We start from the raw sequence: 26,752 nt of genomic DNA, 5'->3' as shown, positions 1-26,752 counted from the left end.
CATGCATTGATAATCTAGCTTTAACATCATTTTTCTAGAGCTAACCTTTATCCAGATTTTATTTATAGAGAACGATTCTTTACTCTGATTTTTTTAAAAATATTCATTATTTATCCTGATATTTCTAAGTATAATTATTTTTTAATTCGATTTTTCTTATAAAGCTAACCATCTCGATTTTCTATTAAAACCGTTTCTAAGATTGAGCATTACTACCATAGCAACCATATTTTTCCCCCTAAACTTTCAGTTTATATAGAATTCCTACTAACCAGAATTATTGAATTAATTTTTCTCAGAAATTAATATATGCTATTATTTATATAATGGGAAACTCACTTTCTTTCCCCTAATATAATTATGTTTCGCGTAACATGGATATTTATATACAAAAATAATAAAAGTTTATTTTAAGGTTATTTCATTCATTATATTTCGCGTGATTCACAAATATTATGAGAATTTAACTTGTTTTCCCTGTTTCCAGAACAAGACAAACGTCATCTTGTAAAACTGAACGTTAGACTATTCAAAAATTAATTTTACTTGTTGTAATTTCAATTTATACTAGAATATTTAGTAAAAATTAAACTAAACGAAATATATATTTAATCCGATGCTAAAAATGAATATTTTATCAGTATAGTATTGTTTGTATATTGATTTCTAAAGTTTCAAAATCTCGATATTCATAATTTCCAAAATTCAGATTGTTTATCTGGATTGTTGGAAAGTGAATTGTTTATTATAATCATTATTATAATTAATTTTCAAGAATGAAGGATAATGATGTCAATATTTTTAAAAATATATTGCATAAACAAAACACGAAAGTTTGTGTATCGATCCATTTAAAAGCAGTATTATTAATTTATAGATTAAGTGTAACCTACATTGAGTCGAGTATGATACTAAAGGACGGATTATCTACCAGCTTGCAGTTTCTTATAGAATTATTTTAGTGAATTCTCATTCATTAGTTCAAATGAAAAGTTTTTCCAATAAAAAGGAAACAATATAACGCATTAATATATTAAACTGAGTCGAAAAAAATCACATTAACGCTATTATAGAAGATAGCGTTATTTTTAGCTACAAAGGTGCAATTTACAGCTGTATTTTGTTGCTATTTTACCTTGGAATTCCATTTTTATATATTTTAAGCAAATATTTTAAATATAAGCTTTTATATTTTATATTTGAACATAATCTACGCACATTATCCACTAAAAACAATCTTACAAGCTCTCTATATAATTAGTATTCTTTATATATATATATATAATTCTTCACTTTCTAATAACGTGATTATATTATAAGAAAGTCAAGAATTATATCCGCAGTAAATTTTTATATAAATTGCCATATTTAACAATCAAAATCTTAAAAATGAAATTAAAACAAATGCTGTTAAAATTAGTCACCTTCTACTCAATTCCAGGAATATTTACTTAAATTACTGTGAACACGCTATTTTTTGACAATGTATTTAAGAAGATAGCATATTTTAAATATCTTTTCTATTGTACGTAAAAATGCAAATCATTGCTAATTGCTGTAAATCTACTCGTACATCGACAAAAATACGTATACATTCGACGAACATAATATAAAAATAACTATAGATTTTTCGGTTTGAAATAATATTGTTTATGCGTAATTGTTTCCTGAAATTCGTAGTAAAGCGAGCCGTTCTAGATCCCCCAAGATCAGCATCACAAGTGAGATTATATTCGTGGAAAAAATTTTTTAACTATATAAAATCACACAGAGATGACACAAAAGTATTCCCATAATAAGCGAACTAATGGCCAATGCTGGGTTTATTTAAATGAAGTAAACAAAACACTGACCAAAAGGATGGTTATATAGACTTTTCCTAGTTATTTTAGATGTTTCTAACACATAAATAGAAACCATTTTACAACAGAAGTCCTCCCGGGAGATCTCCTTGACAGATCACACAAGTATTGAATTGTCTTATTGGGATGCAATTTGAAAAAAATTGTAGACCTATAAATTCCCACTGTCGTCCGTCTGTTCGTCCGTCTTTCCTTAATATCGAGAACAGAATTAGATAGATGGAATTCGAGACCAGATATGGAAATTTTAGGGGCAGGAGAACATGAATGTCTAATACAAACCGAAAGTCACGTTATTTTAATTAAAATATTTCCCCTAAAAGCAGTTAATAGATGATCGTCACGATTCACCTTGTTAAAGGAAACGTATGATGTACAGAGGCGAGACACTACCGTACTAATTTGAGGTGGAGAGCATATATTTTAAATGAAATAAATTATAAAAATATGGTTAAAAATTGCAGCCCGGCATTGTGACGATGTCATAATAAATAATCGCTCGTTTCCTCAATACAATCAAATTCAATCAGCATTTCATACATTCACAAAATATCAGTGGTAAAAGACAGGGCTAGAAGCTATTGATAGTAATTGTAAAACAAAATTATCTGTATCTACTTATTTTCAATTTCTCTAGTTTAATGACGCTTCTCATATAGAGATTCCTTCAAAATGCTCATTTAAATACGCAATTCCATACGGATATAACAGAACTTTTATTCGTAAGAGCAGGTAGTCCTAAATTGGGGTTAGCTTTTTTTTCTACAATGTTCTCATAGTTAAACTAAACTTTCTTTAATTCGGAACAAACAGAAAGAATGTCCTTTTTTTTACAAAATTAAAAAATAGATCTAATTTACATTACTTAACAATCTGTCCTATTAAAAATGAAAACGCAATAGTAACGAAAATGTTATAGTTATGCAAAAATGAATGAGAACAAAAAAAGTATTATTGTTTTACATAATTAAACAGAAACATCGAGGTAAAAGCAAAAGAATATTACTGATTCGAATACCTATCGTGTGTTAGAGAATGAATATAATAACAATAATGTCTTCCTTTTCCGACCTATTTCACGAAACTACATATAGAATTTTTCATGAGATGACGGCAAAGTAGACCAACGAATAAATATAAAAGAAAAATATTCAGAAACGAATACTGTCCTGTATATTGTATAAGATCGCAAATCCTCTTACAAATAACAAGCAGAAAATGTCAATATACATTTATTCCTTAAAATATCTTTGAATATATTAATATATTCAAAGATATTTTAAGGAATAAACTAAAATATAAATGGAATTATACGTTTGATACTTGTTCAAATAAATTATTATTCATTTACACATGAAGTTGGAAAATGATCAACTGTCATATTTTATTTCGCAATTTTCATGAAGTTATTTATGACAAATACAGTTATTCCGGTAATTATGGAAATGAAAAGTTTACGTGACTGCACTTATCAGGATACGCAAGCTTTTATTACATTTACGTTTTAAATACATTAATAAGTAGTTTTAAAAGTACTTTATGTAATCGGATACAGGAAAAATATAAATTAAAATAGGTCTCGTGTTATTATAACTAGATTTAGAAAATCTGCTCTTAAACAAACGATACCTTACCTACCAGTTAGGATTTGTTCAGAGATAAAATTTGATTTATAATTAATAAATGAATCAAAATGAAAGCAAGGTAAAAATCAAATTTACTTTATCTATAATTTAAATATGATGTATGATTTACAGATGTATTAGTTATTTTATATAATAAACAGGTCAATTATAAAGAAATGTATTTCTCCAAAATCTTCATTTTTATAAATATAAAAAATAAACCCTAGAAATTGTGGAGGGTGATCTGTCTGGATGTGTCGGACCTCGTCTACCAGGCCATCTCATTGTGGGCCTGGCCGAAAAGGTATGGAAAAAAGCCTTTTTAAGGCGCACAGAGCAGAAAGAGCAACAAAAATTATAATTATACAATTATATTTGTCTTTACTAAAATAAAATCGCATACAATTTTAAATAAATAAATACAGTAAACAAGTGATGTAACTAATTTTATATTTATGATACTCTCGATAAAAATTTCGAATAAAACTTTTTTCTAACGTTTATAACTTTTTGACAATACTATTTTATGCATTTCTTATAGCCTACTAATTAAAATTTCCCCTCTACACAATTCATTACTTAAAAGAATTTATTTTAAAATAAAGCCTAATTCTACAGAAATCATATACAGTCGAACCTAGAATAATGGTCACCTCCGAACGACGGCCATTTTTGTTTATATTTCAGTTAATAGCCGTTATTAAGGTTTGACTGTAGCGCCTATATACCATTCTATGTCTGTAGACACATGCTGAAATTTGTTATTTCTTGTAGTCTGTAATATACATTTGTTTCGGAATCTATCTATTTTTTCTGGTTACTTCTTGAAATGTTAACCTGATTTCTTCAGATATTGAGACTGATGTATATTTCAGCATATGCCTAATGAACTGGGTACTTTCTTTTAATGTCTAACGATTTATTAGTGCTTGGCATACAACAAAACAACCGAATGTTTCTGCACTTCAGAAGTATTTAATAAAAAATACACCTTTTAATAAATACATACAGTATATCAATTTTAACAAAATACTTTTAGTAAATAATTATTCTTTGCAAACGTAATGACACAGAAAAATGTGGACTGTATTTTACATTTTGAAAGTAAGAATATTTAATGGCTGTAAAATATAAATGATAAAAAAAATTGCAGGAAAAATCTTTTTCATTCAAAACAAAGTTCTAAAGTATAGGTCCCTCCCAAAATTATTTTCTGGATATGTTACTATAAGGAATTAGGCTATACTTCCCAAAGTTTTTAGTTTCCATGAAATATGCCAGAGCATTTGAGTATTGCGTTATGTTGTTTTTGTCGTCTGGAATTCGAACGTTTTGGGATCTGTGTAATTCGCCACTGGCAATTCGTCGTAGCGCTGTACTTTCCTTAAATCTATGTTTGTTTTGTGCAATTTAAAAAAAATATATATAACATTATGGATGCCATAGGAAATATCGACTTCGCTTGGCAAGAATTAACTGATAAATGCATGAACGGGGTGTAGAAGAAGTTATGGCTAGAGGTATCCAAGAATTCTCATTGAGAAGAGCCTATCACTGTATCGTTAGGTTGACAAAATTGTCAACTTCATCGATACAGGAGATGTAGACGAGCAGGATATTGAGAAGTTACTGCAGGTGTCTAATGAGATCCTTATACCAACGACGACCTTCAAGAACTGGCAGAACAAGGAATTCATGTAAAACTGGAAAACAGAGGTTCTGAAGACGAAGAACCCAAAAAATTTCTCTACAGTTTTCCTTAGTAAAAGTTTGGTAACGATAACCCAAATCATTGATCAAATTGTAACGAATGATTCAGATTTTGATAGGAGTGCCAAAGCAAAACGAAGCATTTTGGATCCGATCTTCTGCTACCGACATTTGCTTAAGGAAAGAAAAAGAAAGCGACCAATGAAACTACACGACTTCATTGCAAAAAACAAGAATTTCAGAAGAGCCAGGACCTTCGTCATAAAAAATTATCTTTACAATTCTGTGCGCATATGTTTTTGTGTTATTCAACACATATTATGCAAAAATTTATATAAAAATAACTTAAAATTATAGTAAAATTGCTTATTTTTTGGTCGCGTGTTCCCCTATCCCTATTTACTCTATGTTAAAATGGTCTCGTTTTACGCTGTTTCGCTTAGCGCTTTGTCGTCTAGGAACGCATCCCCCGCGTTAAGCGGGGTCTTACTGTATTAATAATATTAATTTATATGCTGTGGTTTAAACATAATATAATAAATCAATACAGTATATAGCGTGTGTTCGTAATTAAAGTACTCTTATTCAACGCCATGTAGAAACATTTAGCAGTGCAATTACAACCAAATTTGGTAAGGTGATAAACCCTTACATAAGATAGCCTTCGTAGTTACATAAATCAAATATTATAATATTACAAACATTAAAACGAAAATCATATAAGGAGTTTGGTTATTTCAGTCTACCATTGTCTCGTTTGTCGCGATACTCGGATGGTACAAAACGGCACAATTTCATTGGTCAAGTAAACACCAATTGAAAATACGATGTCTTAAACAATTTAAGATATAATAGTTTTTTCTAATGTACAGTATGTATGTAATTTATGTTAAGATATAATTGTTTTATCTAAGAAACTGTATCATTCACAGCCGAATATCTGCCAACGAATCAAATTTCGCAAAAAACGGACCAAATATTTAAACTCGGCACCCTCGAAAACCACTTGAACATATTTTGTGCTGGCCGGTAACAACGTAGTATGTAATTTTCCTATTGGAATGTCACCGTACCGCTAATCCGATAGAAAGGCGGGATGCGGAAGGGAGTTGAAGTAATTCTATCAAAATTAGTCGTTGACCTCCTCCCGAAAGAGAGGATGATCAACGACTACTAATTAATACCGGTCTACTATTAATATTCAAGAACTGATCCGTGTTGGCCAGGATGTGATGGCCCGGCACGTGGTCGAAGTTGTTAACCTTAACGTCCGAAAGACTTCATATAAAACTTGTTTAAATAAAAATTTTTTGTAAAAATGCAAGAATAATTCCTTTTATGCGATAATAAAGTATTTAAATTTTGGCAACAGATTGTATAAACTACGTGGGAAGTATGTTTTCGTAAATATTGGATTTATAGAAAAATTATTGGGCTGCGATTTGAAAAAAATTGTAGACCTATAAATTCCAACTGTCGTGTTCTTCTGTCTGTTCTTCTTTAATGTCGAGAACAGAATGAGATAGATGAAAATCGAGATCAGATATGAAAAGCTTGGGGACAGGAAGCGCAGATTAACTATTTAGATGTTACTAACGGAAAGAAAACCCCGAAAATTCCATGTGGCCAGCCCGTTAGCCATGTCCGAACCCATGACCAACTAACTACCAGAGTTCAGTGGTTTTATGCACTCGGCTACTGGGGGGCGCTTATTAGAATTAAGAAACTACCGTTCAGAAATGAAAAAACCCGAGTCGTTAGATGAAGAAAATTAATTACTTATATACTTACTACAGACTTTTCACAGGGTAACAGTCGATTCCACACAGGCATGTGCTATATGCTACCTGTCTCAGCAATGATATAGCGTGTCTATTTCGTGCTATATCATTCTCGCAGTAATTAAGTGAATATAATATATATTTTTAAAAGTTATATCTTTTTTTAAGAATTATATTTAGTTTATTATTTTGTTAAATTTTTTGCTAATAGATGGCGAACGCTACGTGTAAATCAGCAAATCGAATTTAGATAGAAATTAATTGATTTATAGAAATCCAATAGATATTTTAAGGTGAGATGTACGTTATTATCTAAGTTACGTTCATATACTTCTAAGTTAGAGGTATATGAACGTAACTGACGAGTTTCGTAGTAATTGGTCGAACGGCCTAGGGTTATATAGCGAACAAATAAACAAACATCCTCATAAATATTCAATTCTTATTATATATTTTATATAATTAAAAATGATGTTAAAAAGTTTTTTTTGCCTAATTTAGTTCAGGGATTTTTAAATTAAAATTTCTTCCATAAAACTTATTTGGTTTCTCTATTTATAAATATTAAAAAATCTGTTTATCTATTTATTTATTTATGTTGTAAAATATTTAAGTATTTGGGAATAAAAAATATAAAGAAAAAAACTATCTGGATTCCTAAAATGCAATATTTATTAAGTTTGTGGACACTGCTTTGTTTGTAAAATTATCAATATAAATACTAAATTTTGAATGGTACTGTCCTGTAAATAATAATTAATAGATATTTACAGGTTTACAGAATTCATGAATTCTATACATTATAAATAAGTATTAAAGAATTCATGCAAAAGAAAATTAGCATTAAGAAAAGAACTTGTTATAAGATGCCGAATTACTTTTAATTTAAGATTTTGAAAAAGATATTTTGGTTGATGATACGTAAATATAGTTCAAAATAATTTATTATCATTAATTTAGTTTCCTTTGCGTCTTTATCTCTTGTTTTATTCTATTATAGTCAACTAAAACCTATCTTATTAATAGGACATTTACACTGGTGTGATAGTTATTTGCAATAAGTATGAGTTCTTAATCAGAAAAAACAAAATCTTTATTTTTCCGTTGTTCCTGTCAGGAACAGGAACAAGTGAAAAATAAAGATTTTGTTTTTTCTGATTAAGAACTCATACTTATTGCAAATAACTATCACACCAGTGTAAATGTCCTATTGATAAGATAGGTCTTAGTTGACTATAATAGAATAAAATAATTTATTAGCATTTTTACTCTTTAATAATGAACTTAAAATATAACTAAAATAAAATAAAAAAACAGGAAACTAAATAAATATATTTGAACAATGAAAAAGAATACCTAAAATTGAAAAAATTGTCTTTAATTTAAAAATTACCCCAACTTTAAGTTCAAGTCGTGAATAAAGTGTCTTAAACTTAAATGAAAAAAATGAATTTCTATTATTTAATGACTCCATAAAAAGATTTATGATTGGTTTTCAAGTGTTTATAAAAATAAACAAGACTTGCAAACCACTTGTGAATGTTATTTATTATTTTCTGAAGAATGAAATGAAAGTTATATTTATATATCTTAAAGTTCTTAGAGTAAATGAGAACAAGGCAAAACTGCCTAGTCTGATTTGAATTTAGCATATTTGATCAATATACATGATTTAACTAATGTAAAAGTGCAAATTACAAATTAGGACATTTAAAATTTTAATATCGTTGAAAATGCGAGCGAGAAGTACTGTACATTTAATTTGATAACATACTCACTAGACGATATAACTCTTCCTGGATTTATAATCAGAAAAGTAACTCGAAAACTGTCAAAACACATTTTACTTTTCATATTTCCCTATTTCCTTTAATATCCCAGGATGGAGTAAAGATTGAAAAACGAAATTTGGCATGGTAACTTGTGTATAAGGGGCACTGATTCTATTAAATTTTGAAGGACGGAAGTCGAAGGGGTGGGGAGATAGAGTGGGATAGGTATACATCTCGATTGGGTTCAGATTTGATAAAAATTTTACTCATTACTGGCATTTTTATAACATTAAAAAAACTCATATCTATTCTCAAAATCAAGTCTTTTTTGCCGTTTTGTAATAATAATATAAAACCTTCTAATATAGCCTTGCCAACTTCTCTTCAGTAATAATAAGATAAAAGTAGAATGAATACATTTTAGATATTTAAAGTTACTTTAATGCATTAAATATTGCCTTCATTATATAACTTTAGCATCTATAATAATATTGAATATATTTAACATTTTTTAATAATTAAATCATGCTTTATAACAGAAATTAAACTTTCTTCAATTGAAGGGAAAAATGTCTTCAATTCAGATATAATATTGTGTATATCTGATAATTTTAACAATATTCTAGAATAAGACAATATAATTAATAATAATATAATTAAATACTAATAATATTCTAGAATCTTACATCATCACGCTGCTTTATAGCTAGAACTGACGTGTATGCATCATTATAATGCTAGAAGATTAACGACCTTTTTAAGCAGCTTTATAATCAATATAGCGGTATGTAATATCATATTTTTATGTTGTTTATGTTTATTTTCGGGCGAATGTTTCGTGCAATGAAGCTACTACAGATAATGACGTAAACAGCTAATCTTTTAACGTTAGTTATAACTATAATTTCGTTAAAAATATTACTGTTTTATTTTGTTCTTTGTTCTTACAGAACATCAACCTGTTTCTAAATGAAAATAATAATATAGAACAATCAAGACATTCGAGTGTATTTTGCACATGATTTCATAAGAATAACAAGAAGGCAATTTGTATTTTGCTAGTAATGTTTAAGTTTTATGTTAGGCCATTCGATAACAAGTGATTTTAGTTCAAAAAATAATCAAGGAAACAAGTTATGGTCTCCAATTCGTCTCTCAACAGTACACCATACAAATTCGATGGCATTAAACTCTGGAGATCTGAATGGTTTTCCTATTCCGAGAATATTCTAGCTTTCAACAAATTTAGCTCTGTGAGCTTTGTAAAGAGAGTTATTCATGAGAATGATTTTATAATCGATATCTCAGAAAACCTATAATAGAGAAATCGCGGATTCACCTTAGTATTGCTCTAGGTCATAAAGAGTACCACTAAAAGAAGATCGTTCGAAAATTTTTGCATCTATTCGATGTGATATTTTCCTACAAAAGAAACAAAAATGCTTACTTAGAAGCAAATGCAATTTTCTGATTTATGATGAAATAAAGTATTGAGAATAAAAGGGAATCTGGAAGTATTGATTAAGAAAACTTTAGCTCATCTACAGTGTATTATGAAAAAGGAAATATTGATGGTTATAAAAACATTTAATTTATTTTATTGAAAAGACACCCAGTAAAAAATATTATATGAATGAATAAAGAAATCTATCTAATTTACTTGATCTAATTTTAAGATAGACATTTCTCATATAAATCGCAAGCTACAAAACTGTTCTTCACGTAAACTTTGAGAGTTCGAGAGACCTCTTCCTTAAACAGTTCTTCTGCAATAATAATCACTCTGAGATGTTAATCTACGACTAAATTTTTGCACAATTTGAGAGGATATTAAGCTCCTGATATTTGACTATTTTCATTGCTTTCAGGCCATTCGAATGTTGCTTTTATGGCATTACAAAAATCCATTCTCACCAATTTGATCAGAACTGAAATTAGAGATTACCGAGCTGCCCACTCGAACTCTTTTACAGCACTCTACTTTGCACATTAACGGACTTAATGGTTAAATATAAATGTTTTTTCAGTTTCTAATTTTATACTTTATATTGCATTATATATATATATATATATATATTTCCTTTCCATATTATACGCTATACGATACTTTAATTTATGATTTTCACGCTAAATGTAAATCACTAGTTAACGCAAAAAATGGTAATGAAATTGCGTAAGGAATGCCATAATGATTGTCGTATTATCATATTCGATTACCATCAGATGTGGCATCATCAATGACGCAATATTCGCGATCATTTTATAAATCTCTAGTAATTTGCGTAGGGTGTGAATCAATCCTTAAAATTGTCAATTTTTGCAACTATTTATGATATACAAGTTTAAATAAAACATACATCTTGTTAGATCCAAATATTGGAGAATGGTGCCAGGAGGATTATTTAACTAGAAACCTGCACACAGAGGGCCTAAAATTTTGTATTTTATGTAAAAAGCAAAAAATATTTTTATTTATTTTAAATATTTTATTCATACATTTTTTATGGCATTCGGAGAGCATCCATTACGGCTCGAACCCCCATCTTATCTCTCTCAGGCTTTTTATCTAAGTTTTAGATATTAATTTTTGCACGGTTTACCAAATAAAGTTGTTTAGAGATGACCATAACAGTTACTACGTGTTACAATATATTGTTGCAAATATATAACAGTTGCGTCAATAATGCAATAAAAATAAACTATAGCAATATTTAATAAAAACGATGCAATTAATTAAACACGTAAATGAAAGAAAGCAAAAATTAGTCATTAAATGAAACGAATGAAAATTTTCTACGAATATATCTGACAATTAAAATTAAAACAAATAATTTATAATGTCAGCAAATAAAATCTCCGTGTCTACAGCCAATTTTATGTAGAATTAGAAATAATAAATATCTGTTATTGCCGAAAACGTTCTTATAAATAAAAAACGTTAACAATTTTTTAAACTTAAAACTATACATTTAATTCAGGTCATTAAAAAGAATTGAAAGTGGTTTTAACCCAAGAATGTAGCTGATTTTGTGATCGTATAAACCACGAATAGCAATTAAATTATATCCTACAAGAGAACTTAATTTTTTTGAAGTGTTTCGGTCAACCAAATGCTAAATTTTTACATAGATTTTCATCTTTTATTTGGTATATTTTTTAAAAAATTTTATTTCCGTTTCAAATTAAACAAATGCTATTGTGGTGTATTAAATTATCGATTCTTTCCTTATGCGTGTGCATACTATTTTATTGACAATTTTTCTTTGTTAGACTATAAAACACAGTCGGTGAATTGGTAAATATTCTCATAATGGAGTTAAAAATCAATAAAAACCAATTATAATCCTGATAAAAATCGAGTATTAGCAATGATTGTATATTATAATTTACAGTTTAATTACATAAGCACTAAACAAATTTAATTATGCAAGCCAGTTTATAAGTTAATTTAAATTATTTTACTATGAAACGTTTTCTTATTTATCTTTTTTCTTTAAGCAACTCACTATCATTTTATATTTTAATTGTGTATTTAAAAAACACAGATTAAACTATTTGGAAATTAGCCACACATTTAATTACACTTTGGCTGCCAAAGAGCAGAACATTTATCTTTTAATTAATGTTTATAACGTAAATAAATCAAGACTTCCACTCAATTAAGATTTATAAGATTTTATAAACTTTTGCTAGGAAATAAAAACCCCACTTTAAAGCTTGAAAAGAAATAAAAATTCACTAAGAAATTCACTTAAAATCTCTTGTGGTCAGCTAGTTTATAGATTTATGAAATATAAATGAGCTTTTAGCTACAAACCCTCTTTGTAGATTTTATTTTATTTATTTTTTAATGAATTTGTGAAAAGAATTATAAATATTTTATTGTATTATATTATAGACCTTACTAAATAATAATTTACGAGTTTAGAAAATAATTCTTTTGTAGAATACCAGAATCATTAGGACGACTACCAATAAAACTACGTTCTATAATAGTTTAATATTATGAAATATTGTTAACATTTTTCGGAAATTCTTTATATAGATTAAAAATTAAAAAAAATTAATAAACCAGATTTTATTTTTCTGTTTCAATAGATAAAAAAAATTTATTAATAAAATTTACATGATGATATAAGTTAGTTGCATTATCAGATAAAGAAGTAGGATAGAAAGGTAAGGCCGATGACGAGACGAAAAGATCAATCAAACGTCTATGAAAAAATAGCTGAGATGCCAGAGGTATAGAGGGGGGAGCATTAGTTTTATTCTTTCATCGATTAAAGAATCGAATAGATATAAATTCTGTTCAAAAATTAGAACGTGTAACTGTGACATCATTAATTATAAGTAAAAATAAACAAACTTTCTATATGTTTTCTATATACTTATTCTATATAAGTATAAAGTATTGTGTAATCAATATAACGTTACGTTTACAGTTACATTTAAATATCTCACACGAGACAGATGTTATTAAAGTTTCATAACATCAATAAAATTTTATTTATCGTTAAATTTTCCATTCAAAGATTAAAGTTTAATGTAAAATTTAAAATAATGAATACTTCAGAAGAAGTTACATATTCTAAGATGAATCGCTACGCTTATTTGTATTATTTAAATATTAGTCTATAATCTTCTGTACAACTTAGAATTATTTCTTCATTTTGAATGCAATATTTTATTTTGTTGAAGAAAGTCGTGAGTTTGATAAATATCTCATATTTTTCAAGCTCTTCAATAGAAAAACAAATCGAATTATCCGTAGTAATTGTTCCTTGTACAATGAAACTATTGCTTGTTAAATTTATATTAGGGAATTTAATTATGTTTAATTTATATGCATTTAGTATTCAAATGTGGTTTTACTCGATAACGTGAAAGTAGAATTGCGATTTCGAAGAATGGGTGTATAACGTGCAGGAAATTTGAATCAATCCTACGTTCATTGACACTTAAACCGTTCCAAGATCTTGAAAAATATAATTTTAAATTTCTGACGTTTGAAAAATCGATTTGTTATAATAACTAGAAAAACAATATGCTTATCTTATATATGCTTATTATCTTTTATATTTTCTATAACTTAAATTATATATATGACTTTCTATTGATTTTTACTTATAACTTATATATATAATATATAGGCCTATATTAAATTAAATAAATATTTTTAACAGAAAATCTCGTTCTGTACAGATCTAAATTTAAACTGTAAACCTATAATAAAACAAAGTATAAAGCTAAATCTATATTATAAACAGGCACTTACAAATATTAAAAGTTTTTATATATATTAAGGTGTGCAGTATATAAACGATATTTCAGGAAAGAATAATTTTTAAATGGTTCAAAATTCATTATAAAAATGATTTATTAAAAATAAGCTTTACGTCTTCGTGCGATTTAAGAAAGAATTACGTAATTCAGCTAATAATTTTATAAAATATTGTTTTTGTACAGGATGATTTAAAGTTATTTTTTACGAATTGTCAATATTTAGCAATAAATAGATCGCCTAATAAACTAATTTTAAATTAGATATTCGAAGCTATTTTAACACCTTTTCTTAGTGTTTCCTATAAATAAATAGGAAGCATCAGTGAAGAGCACGTGCTATACGTCACCTCGACAAATTGACAGTTATAAATACTTTAAATCCTTTCATGTATGATCTTAACATTTAAGGGATCCTAAAGGATTACACGATCATTAGTATTCTGTGCGATTACAGGAAAGCATTGAAATTCTCTTCAGACTCTTTCTCCAAAACTAGCTCTTTTTAATCATGAATACTCCAGAAAACTAAAAAGTATTATAGATGCACAAATTTTAATGCTAACTGAACATAAATTCAACACTATTAATTATTAAATTGTAAACGTAATTGCTAGTAATTCAGTTATTGTTTGAGTGGATCATTGTCACAAAATTAAGACAATAGGGCGTATTGAAATTGCACACATTGTACTATAGAAAGGATTGTTTTAACTATAAAATCACCCTTCAAAATCATAACACGTTATATAGCTTCCGGCTTAGTGAGATATTAGAGCAATAATATAAAAGCATAGTAATAATTTAACAATAAAAACGGAGAATGTACTAAGCGTATTTTTGTGTATTAAAATGAAACATTTACATATGCAACCATTGTAGCAGGAACATCAGTGCATCAGTTTTAGAAACTACAGCAGAAAATAAGCTCGAATTTCCGCTGTGAAAATGCAGTCTGTGACCTATTTAATGGTATTACTAAACATTTATCATATTTCGTACACTTGGTGCATAATGTGACGTAGCTTTAGCATTTATATTCGCAAGTGATAAAACAAGTTTCACATACCATGATGAGTTTCAACTGGCGGAAGTCCTATAATCCTTTCGACAGATTTACTAGGAGAACGAGAGGGTCTCACCACGCGTGACCATCGAATCATTTCTTAGCTTTAACGCAACAAAACTGTTCGATGAACATTATTACGATGATTGAATCACGTGGCAATAGTACAGACACATTGCGCCCTCATGCAGATGGCTCTTCAATAAGTAAAAAAATAATAAAAGTATCTAATTCAATTAAGTATTGGTTTCATTTTGCATTCGTGTAAACAATAAGGCACCGAAAAGAAAAATAAGAGAGTATAATACCAAGTTAATGGATGTAGGAAGTATGGTTATTGTGCATTACTAATGCTTTCCGTTAGCTGAAAGTGCTACGCCCTGCGGTGCTGTCCTGGCAGTATGAAAGTTGGATGAACTGGGACATTGATTTTTCTTATGGCATATAGGTTAAAGAACGAAATCATTGCAGATTAATTAAGTGTTTTTGCCATAAATATAAGTTATTAATGGTTGTTAAAGCTATTAATGTAACGATTAGCGGGATGATTTCTCATTAATAATAATCGACGAACCCAGAGGAATAAATGTTCGACACGTTTTCCATTTTGCATCACTCACCTAATGAAATTCACGTTAAAATATTATTGAAATTTTTAAATAGAAATTTGTACTTCTTCAAACTATAACAGGAACTATCCTTATACCGAATAGTAGTTGAATTTTGAGCATTCCTCCAAATTAATTCGCATTCCAAACTTATTAAACTTTAGGAAAATACAAGTTACACATATATACACACAACAAAAAGTTGCAAACTGTTATATTGGAATTCTTAGCTGTGTCATCGACCAGAAAATCTATTCTATATAAAGAAATTCCAACTAAAATTGGAAATTTAAAGTTTGAACTTAAAAAAAACATCGATCTCTAAGGGCTAAGTTGCCCGTTTTGTTAAATTTTTCCCAACTGGGATACAATGTTCGTTCGATATATAAATATATTGTTGAAAATAAACTTTCAACTATATATGCGTAGCCATAAAAAACGCGATTATTTTTACAGCGTTTCCACTGAAATTTAGCAGATTAATCGACATTTATAGCAAATAATTGCAAGTACTATAAACATCATTCGAACAAAAGTATGCTTAAGAAAGGGTTAAACCGAATAATGTATAATTTAAACAAATCTTTTAAGTATTTAAAAAATTTCTACAGTTTATTAAAGATACACTTGACTTCTAGTGAACTTTTTCTATTTTTAATTATAATTAGCAATTCATTAAAAAATAAATTAAAAGCTGGCAGCATCATCCAAAACACTCAAAAACATTAAAAATTGAAAATAAACACTTCAAAATAATGAATTTTAATTTTTTAAATTCTTAATTTTATTTAATCAACCAACAAAATTGAATTTCATATTATAAAAACTAGTTGTGGCTCCATCTATTGATCATTATAAAAATACAACTTAAAAGATTTGACGTAATAACCGAGAGAATGTAATAAATTTTTAATGGTTTCTACGAAACGAACGTTCGACTTTTACAGTACGAAGCTCATCACAAAAGTTATTAAGTTTAAATTCGCTGATAAAACGGAGAAGGAAAGGAAATATGGTAAACATGTTCTGATTAAACACGACTGCGAAAGGATTACAAGAACACAATGGGGACGAAATTCGTTTAAGTCAACAGACGAGATAAATATCTCTTGTTATTGTCTTGTCTTGTTATAGACTTATTCCGATATAAAATGATATAATGTATCATTTATCGAAGAAAAATTATAAAAAATAAACAGAAAAATCTGTATTTCGTCTATCTGTTGCTATTTCATCCCCTTAAAGACTATATAATTATCTCTAAAATTAATGAATGTACCAGGAGAAACTCGTACAGTTCTTGAAACATAAATAATTTGAATAACAAATTTGTTGAAAATTAATGAATAATTAAACGAAACTATGAATAAATTCTACAATTTCGGATAGATAATTACATTACGCAAGAAATATAAAGTAAACCGAAGAGTTGATGTGATGACAATTATTAATCACTCCGGATTATTATTTTAAATTTAGTAAATTGTTTCGTTATATATTTAAAATGTTTTAATTAATTCTAGATGATAAATTTAATAATTTAAATGGTCTGAGTGTGAAGGAACTTTTATAGTTTTAGCGCTATTCCTTTAAGTGCTCGTCAGTGAAAGTTGCACTAGTCCCTTAAGAATAATTTTCGCTATTTATGAGCGTGAACAACCCTTCAAATATATTTTTCTCTTAAAAAAGTTTCTGTTATGGGAATATATACATGTATATAAAATAAATAAGATATTTTCAACATGCATAAACTTAGATTAAATATTAAGATTTTACTTTTTACACAAGTCTAGAATTTAAAAAATAATATACTTGTTCATTTTTTACTCTGAATGAATGAATGAGTATATACTATTTTCCCATAATAAATAAATTAAATTATTAAAATTATATCAAGAAAACGAATAGTAAAATAGTAAAATCAGTAAATAATGTATCTAAATAAAATAAAATTATAAAGAAGAAAAAGATAAACATTCATCATTTGTTCGCTTATGGTATTGGCACTAAATCGAGGGTGGCGTTAAATTGAAGTGCTTCAAACGATAGGAGTTGCCGGGCGGATGGTTAAGGTGTCAGCCTACCTATCTGAGGGAACTGGGAAACACCCAGAAATTTTTTAGGGGGTGGTCTAACCCGCATATATCGGGTTCTGTTCCTCACTCGGCCTAATGTGAGCTTGGCCAAACCGATGATCGGTCTGAAAAAGGCCCTTTCAGTGTCCAAAGAACAAAAAGGATATAAGTTAAATATACAGTAAAGTCTATACGCAAGCTTGAGTATGAAAGTAACGTGATATGATAATAATGGTCGTTTGCAATGTTATCATCTGATCACGTGAGGATCTTTTCAGGATAGAATTTCTACTTAATAGAGTAGCCAATGTTTTTACATAATTAAGTATTACGTTTAAATTACTGTAATTTTTATGATCATTTAATGTTACTCCACTAATTACACAGTAATTCAACTAGATATGTTTAACAATATTTAAATCTAATGAAAATCAATTCCATGGTTTCCATCGATTAATTAATCGCATATTTTGAAAAAATAAAATAAATGGCTGAACGCTCAGATTGTAATTTTTTAACTCATAAAATTCTACGTCTTCTAATAATTCATTATACTTTTTTTAGGCCCTATATCTGAAACCATTCAACATAATGAATCGGATTGATCTTGACAACACAACACTTAGACGATCTATCAAGGGAGTGACTCCGAGAATATTTTCAATGAGAAACTGTCCCTTATTCAGGTGTTAGATGCGTGAAGAAAATTTGGAAATCTCTACCTGATCAATTGGTAAGATGCGAACCAACTACCAGTATTCAATGGTTTTAATCACTGGTATCTCGATGGGCAACTTAACACAACAGCATAATGTATTTTTCCAATTGATAATTTCCAATAAATCTGAAAAACAGCGTAGAAATACTACTTAAACCTTCCATCATGCGACATATATCAAAAAATAATTATTTAAAAAAATTCTACATCAAGATTTCCGATTGAAGAACATTTTTCTCAATACAAAGTTACGCTTTTGCTATAATGTTCATTATTTATGAATATCAACGACTATTCTTGTTTATTCATCAATATGATAATTTGAAAAAGATTTAAATAGACAATTATTTAAAAATATATATGTAAGAATCTTTAAAATGTTCTAAAGTTCATAAAATCAGTTTTATGATAACTATTCGACGTTTTTATAATGTGCATTATGGGAAAAAAGTTGTATAGAGACGACATTAGAATTTTTATTCTTCAGTCTCCAGACATTTTCAGAAATTTCTAGCGCGTGAAAAAATTTTTACGTAAAAAATTATATATTCTAACACAATCTTTATTTATTATAATTTTTTAAAATATTTATACTGTACATGCAAAAACGAATATACAAAAATCAAAATCTCACTTGAAATTGTTAAATATAACCGTCTTAAAATTAATAGAGCGTGATAAGTTTTGGATTATATTAAATTGGATTTTAGTATTGAGAGTAGTGTGAAGCTTAGTCGACAACGAATACACAGAAAATACAATTTACAAGAGGCGATTTAAGATAATACAAAGAGTATTAATTAAGCTACTGTTCAAACTACTTCATTAGAGAAAGTCATTTTATCCTACTTAATTAAGATATTTTCTACTACTTTTCACGTAATGATCTGTAAGCACAGGAATCTACAAATCACAACATTGACAAATCTTAAATTGTTAATAAAAGTTATTTCCTTTCTTCAACTTTTAGAAGTTATGGAGATAATTATTAATATTCTATTTATAAGAACTTGTTTTACAAATAGTCTTCTAGTAAATATGAATAAAATAAGTATTTTATAATATATTTAACAGATTCCTAAGCTACAATTTCAATTTATAAATTTATAATTGCTCTAGATCATTTACTATTCCTAATTTTAATTAATTTGTGTTCAGCATTATTTTAAATTTATAAATATTTTAAAATGCAACAAAGTAAAACTGTACACTATTTAACGAAAATTATTATATAATAAATACGATATAAAATTATTGATTAATACAATTTCTACTATTTTTAGTTTACTGTTTTACTTACATTGTATATTTCGTGTCTTAGTTTTAAGGAATTTTTTTAAACAGCAAGCTCCATTAAAAGCCTATAAATAATCATTATCGAAAAGAGTTACAGTCGCTATATGGCAAACAAGGGAACAATATCTTTATAAATCAATTATTTAACAAACTCGTCCGCCTGATTTTTCACTATAGCATAAAATAATTGTTTGACAATTTAATAAAAACGATGATAAAAAAATATACCGTATGTTAAATACTACCAATTTGTTCCAAGCTTAGAGTAAAATTACACATTTTTATTTATTTAAATTTACTAGAACAAGTAAAACTCAGCAGTTCTCCATCTCACTAAATCACGCATAGATCTATTGCTATAATTTAATCGCAAAATGCAGATTAATATAATTAATTTACATTTAATTTATATATCTGGAAAAATATAATTTTAATAAAAAAATTATAAAAACAGTTTTTTAAATGAAAAATAAATAATTTTTTTTACAATTTTCTTATAAAAGACGATAATATTTATTTAGTTTACTATAAATCAATGTTTTTATATATTTTATAAATACAATTTCAACATTCCCTCAAGTGGTATTATCATATATTATCATCAGCACAAGGAATAATGAAATTCCATAAAAAATAAAGAAAGAAGGCTACTTCCTAGAATTACCGGACATATTTGTATCCTACAGACTTAAAATCTTTAGTAGCTCTTCAGTGTATATTCTCTATACAATTATTTACAAAAATATTTAGCTATAATATGAAGATTGTCCTTTTTTCTTAAATAGATCTTATGAAAGAACAAAATTGCTTATTTCGTAACAATATTATCCTGTTGCAATTTGAATTAACAGGTCGACAGTCGACAGTCGACAGTAAAATACACACGATAGAAATACACATAGGCTATATTTATTATAAAATAAAAAATATGGAACCTAGAGGACCGAGAGGGTAAGGCGTTTGTCTAACACTCTGGATGACCCGAAGTCAAATCCGAACGATGAATCACAGAAATTTTTCACGGGACCGAATATGTCGTGCCCCCTCACCGCCTGGTTGCCCCATTGTGGACCCAGAAAACATACCCTCTTAGTGTCCAGAAAGCGGAAAGAATAAAAACAAAAATATTTATGATAATAACATATTTAGTAATAATTGTAAATGAAAACGTCGAATATCGCAGTACTTAAAGTCTTAGGGATGGCAAAACAGTAGCAAATAGCTTAATCATCATCTTGTATGATAAAAATCCATATTCGATTCTTGCTCAAGATGTTCTTCACTCTTCTTCCTACGGAGTGACTTTTGTTAGCAAGATTAAATTACGAACACCAATAACACAGTACACAAATATACAAAATAACGAAACGATACCGATCTTACTTTTACAAAGATATCTAAAATATAATTTATGTTGTGAATTACGAGTTCTGTTACAAATATTCGGACAGATCTAATTGCGCACGCCATCAAATATTCAAAAACTCTTTCTTTGGGGTGCTTAAATGCTAAATACCGGAATTAGTAGTCGAAAATTAAATGCGCAGACGCTTTCTATTACCAGTTGACTTGTTTTATTTATTCTTAATTTTAGACGGACTTTCGTAATTCATCTCATCTTTCAGATAAACGTTTTGACCTTGTAACAATTTCTTGAATTCGAAGGTAAATACGACAGCATTATATTCTAAGTGATTCGCAATCATTCTTCTTATTTACATTGCGTAAACACTACTCGAATATTCTTTTTTGCACAATTTATTAAAGTATTATTTACTATAAAACGCCAAAAATCTATTTCATCAATCAGTCATTCTTTAACTAGTTTTTCCCTAGTTACCTACCAAAAGAGAAATTCGAAGAATTTTGTACCTCGTTCTTCTATACATACAATATATACTGATTATATTTTTGATTATGATTGTATGTATAGAAGAATGAGATACAAAATTATATATATATATATATTGTCCTATACATCTATTAGTTATAAAATAATAATTGGTGTAGACCAGTGATTCTCAACCACTGAGATTTTTGAAGTGTGCCATCACTACGAATACCCACGCATAAGCGACGTCAGACAAGTAGTTCAATCGGTTCTACCTTCCTAGGGCGCGTTTGGAAATTGTAACCGGTGTTACCGGTAATTATTAAGGCGTTTAGAAAATGTTACCTAAATAACCAACTACGTTTAAAAATCACTGTTATTACGTCACCGGTTGTCTTGCGGTAGCCTACTTACCGAGGTAACCGTGTGTGCCGCCAAATTTTTTAATTATTAAAAGTGTACTGTGACGAAAATAAGGTTGAGAATCACTGATGTAGACAAATACAGTATAGTCCTTCTCACTATTTCGATTTTAATTTTGGTTTTAGAACGGTTTGCTAGTCTTTTGAACGAATCTTCTATAAATGTGTGATGGAGAATACTGAAGAACATGTATACAGATATTTCAGTGTCATACTACGTGTCTGGTAAATGTCAAGATCGTGAATACCGAAGTGAAATCGCTGTTAAAACGTTGATGGTACAGTAATTTTGACTATGATTTTGTATTGGCTCGCAGATTCTCTGTACCTTGAAAATCGGGTGTGCATTAGAATCGAGAAAACACGATATAAGTGTTCGACATAATCACTCATTTGTCAAGAAGATACATGTTAACGATCATTCAGAAATCCAATATTAATCACTTTAATATTTATGTCTCTCGGCTTCAATTTCTGAAATTTAAGTTATTGTCAAATTCGCTATTAATTATTTAAGTTTATTTATTTAAAAATTGAAAATTTACACAATTTCCATAATTGAAGAACTCGAAGTAACTAGGTGCCGTTTTACGACTTTTGTTAATGTCACAGAGCAAAAATTAGCTTAATTTTTATATTGATTTTGATTAAAATATTTGAACAACATTACAAAGTGACTTTTTAAATATAAAAACACGAGTAAATAATAAATCTTTAAAATACATTATATAGCAGTATTACTGCTAATTCTTCATTGAAAAAGATTTCTATTTTTTCAAGTTTGCTAGAAGAGCGAGGATCGAGAAAAATGAACAATTAATTTAAGATCGTATCAAGAGTACATAATAATTTCAAAATAAAAACAATACATTTATAAAAATCATTTTTTTAACGGATCAATAAGGTATTTACGCCTTAAAGCGGGAGAAAAATCTCGCTTCGGAATTCTATTGTAGAAACCTATTGGTAATGCTGTAAACTCAATTCTAGGAACCAATCTATCCATTGGTTGCTGGAAAACTATCATTAAGTGAGCGGATGTAAAATTTTTTGAATTTAATTAAAAAGAAAAAAAAAAAGATATAAATTTATCTATAAAAATATTCATTTTCTAAATAGTAATTTCTTAAATGTTAAATTAGAAGGAAAGCAGTTAAAACGGCAATGTTAATTTTTTTTTGTAATAAATATTTATCAGGAAAAATACATATCTATTTTCTTTCATGTTATGTCGTTATTTCTTAACATACCGTATGAAAAAAATGACAAAACGATATATAGTATTTGGAGTAAGATTGTTCAGCTCGATCGCAATCTCATTTCAGGACTGGGGATAAGATGGTATATGATTAATGTTATTCGGAACGTTATTAGATTAAGATCAAATTATAGGATTTCTTAGGAAAACAACAGCTTTAATTACAGAATCGATTTTATTTATATAAATACACATCAAAAACAACTTATAATCATTAATCTAGTCTTACTAGATTGATTTATTGAAAATGTTCTGAATTTTCGAATTGGAAACAAATCCTAGTTCTAATCACATTTAAAACACTCTTAATAAGTTAACCAATAGAACAAAATTTAAAAAAAAGGATATTGTAAGAACAAAAAACAAAAATATATTTTTATTCCTTTTGAATATTTTTTCCTAAATGTTTGTTTATTCACTACTGTTGTAGATACCATTGCGATGCCAAATGACTCATTATTTTTTCCCATTGTCTGAAATATTATAAATTAGATATAACCAAATTATAGTATTTGCATGAGCATATAACTAACTTTTACGCTTGTTTTCACTTAAAAAATAATCTAATAGTATACTTTAAATATTATATATGTCCTTCCAAGTATTTGAATTACTGTATACATTAACGTAATTATTATAGATTAAGACAGATATTTATTAATAATCATAACTGTTATTATAGTCACGTATATTGTTCGTTTCTCTTATATCATTTAAGTAGGCTAAATAAATTTTTGTTTCCGCTATAAATAGATTTTTTAAAAATACTTTCAAACACCTCTACTTATTTCCTTAATAAAACTGCAACACTTAGTTATCAAGCATTTAATTAATCGTGATCGGTGTTGATTCAATTAGTCGCAAGCGATTACTAGTGTTATTATTTCTTAAAATTCACTTAAAACAATTGAATTAAAATGCACTTTAAAATTACAGGCAATTAAGTAATAATTATTAAGCTTAACTACCTCTGTCGTGATCCGAATCTTCGTCTTCCATCTTGATCGTCATCTGGCAATTGATATGGGTAGAAAGCTAGTGTCACGCTGTTCTGACTTTTGTATCAAGAAGAATGGTCGTGTCCAGCTGAGGAACCCGCCCTATCCAACGCAGTCACGTGGTTCGACGTTAGCGTGTGCCAATATTTAATGTCCCCAACACGCAAAACTCTAAATTCCGAAAGAACTGGTGTAAATATTTTTTTACTATAATATGTATTCGAGAACAGTTTGTTTAGTTTTATTACCTAACACAAAATACCTGCACAGAATATGTGATTAATGCAATTAGTTGGAATTCGCGTGATTTTTTAAGCAGCGGAAAAGTTATAATGTCTGCTAACTTTCTATAACTTTGACAATAACATGACAAACTTCAATCAGTAAGTGCATCCAAATCTAATTGCTCGAACCGTTTCTTTACTTTTATTGACAATTCGCATCAACAAATTCTTTCAGATTGTGTAATTTAATTAATTTATACCCTTCTATAGTTTGCGGTTGTCAGTTAAGCCGGATAATCATACAATATTTTTCACGTGTTATTAAAACAATAAACGGTTATAGTTAATAGTATTTTAAACTGTGATCCGATCAAAATGATTATCAATGTAAGAATTACATTAACTACTTTATACGTGTTGCAAATACCAGCAGACATTTTCCACCATTCTATCATGTTCTCAACTTAAGTCACGCTACAGAAATAATTAAATTTGAATGCATAAATTTATACTCGAACACTTCCTGCACGAATACAAGGCAATAGGAAACGTGAATATTAAATATAGTCATTAACACAGTTTGACTTTTTTATATCGCTAGAAAAAGTTTTCAAAAAATTTGTATTAAGTTTGTTATATAAACATAATATTTCGCAATTTAACAGCAATACAACATAAAAAACTTATTATCCTTATATGTTATTGCTAATTTATATAATTATATAAGATTATATTATTTTTTCAGTTTTAATTTATCAAGAAGAATATGAACTCTAAATTACATGATTTCGGCCATAAAAAGTGCTAAATTGTAAAAGATTTCAGTCATGTCACACGAGAAGCGAAATTTTAGACCGTTTTCTACATGTCATGTGAGAGTAGCTTATGCCAAGATTGTTTAAGATAATTTTTTTGGGCGAGGTTTGAATTCGGATGACAACGTTTATCCATTAATTTTGTGCGCTTGATTTATCGTACTAAAGCAAGTAAAAGTTTCCATCTGCTTTTTATACCGAAAATATCTCTACGAAATTTACCGTAGCATAAAAGCTATGTATGTCTCGAAATTGAAAAGATGCCGTATAATTTGGTGATGGACGAAAAAAAGATTTAATAACATAATAAAAATTAGCCACAATTGGTAGGATGACTGCTAAAAGAAAAATTGTTTTGTAAGTCAAGTAAATATCTAATTCTTCCTGTTTTATTTATTATTAATATAGTATTAATTTCATAAGCATTGGAAACCAGTTCTCAATATATGCCGCTTCTTCAGTGCTAATTCGAATTAATTTTAAAAAATTAAACAAAATTTCATTGCTACTATCTAGCTCTTAATAACAACTTTTGTACAGTACATATTATACTCGATCACTTGACAAAATATGGTCCTTATTTTAACGTTTTGTTCTGCGAGTAGTGAGAGATTGCATCTGATATATCAAAATCTGTCGGTTCGAGATTCATGAAAATTAATGAGGTCATGATTCGCATTCGAACTATAGACTGACAACTTTACCGCTTCGATATCCAGCCGTCAATCTATAGCCTATATATAATAACTTAACAGATATTATTTATATAATTATGCAATAGTTAAAAGTCAAACGAACTATTCTAAATATCCACAATAAAATTTTATTTTGTTAAATTTTTTTCCTAAATGCTTCAGCAAATGATGTATTTTCAAGTTCTCCGAACATTTTCTTTGTCAGTTAAAAAAGTTCTCTTTAAAGCTAACTATTATAAATTTTGATCACAAGATGGCCAAAAGATGATAAAAATCTGATTTATGTTAGTTGTTACAAGGAAAAAGAATTCAAATCCTTGGATGAAACAGACGAGCATTGAATTTTGAAGATATATTGAGTTCAAACGCATAAAGTTACTCCATAACAAAATTTATTTATATAAATGTCTCAGAAATTCTTTCAATTTTATGAAAAATACGATTTCTTTGGAAATTTTTGAACGGAAAATCCGCGACATAACTTCTAATTTCTCGATTTCATCCCCTTTACTCTATTTTCAGTCATGCAATATTTTTATAAAGTGTTTCTTGAGATTTATGGTTATGATCATAGAATTACTTTGCGGCTATACTTCACGTATTTATATACCGTCCTTCACATTTGTTCTAAATATTTCTCAGTTAGTGATAACAGTCACCCATATCCAATTTTTCATCTTTTACACAATAATATTTGCTACTGTAAGGAGTCTACC

At 28.1% G+C, this 26,752-nt stretch overlaps 1 protein-coding gene across 1 annotated transcript in view; it reads right to left on the bottom strand.

Moving 5' to 3' along the window:
- SLO2 (slowpoke 2) overlaps positions 1-15,243 on the bottom strand; it is a 64,036-nt gene extending 48,793 nt beyond the window's left edge. Inside the window, exon 1 of the mRNA XM_067280498.1 lies at positions 15,100-15,243. Coding sequence (XP_067136599.1) covers positions 15,100-15,193 — 94 coding nt within the window. The 5' untranslated portion in view covers positions 15,194-15,243. The remainder of the gene's footprint in view (positions 1-15,099) is intronic.
- Between the last annotated feature and the right edge of the window lie 11,509 nt (positions 15,244-26,752).

The sequence above is a fragment of the Centruroides vittatus genome, unplaced genomic scaffold (assembly GCF_030686945.1).
Source record: "Centruroides vittatus isolate TY-2023 unplaced genomic scaffold, ASM3068694v2 contig_884, whole genome shotgun sequence".
Classification (NCBI taxonomy): Eukaryota; Metazoa; Arthropoda; class Arachnida; order Scorpiones; family Buthidae; genus Centruroides; species Centruroides vittatus.
This window is presented reverse-complemented; position numbering and strand designations above follow the sequence as displayed.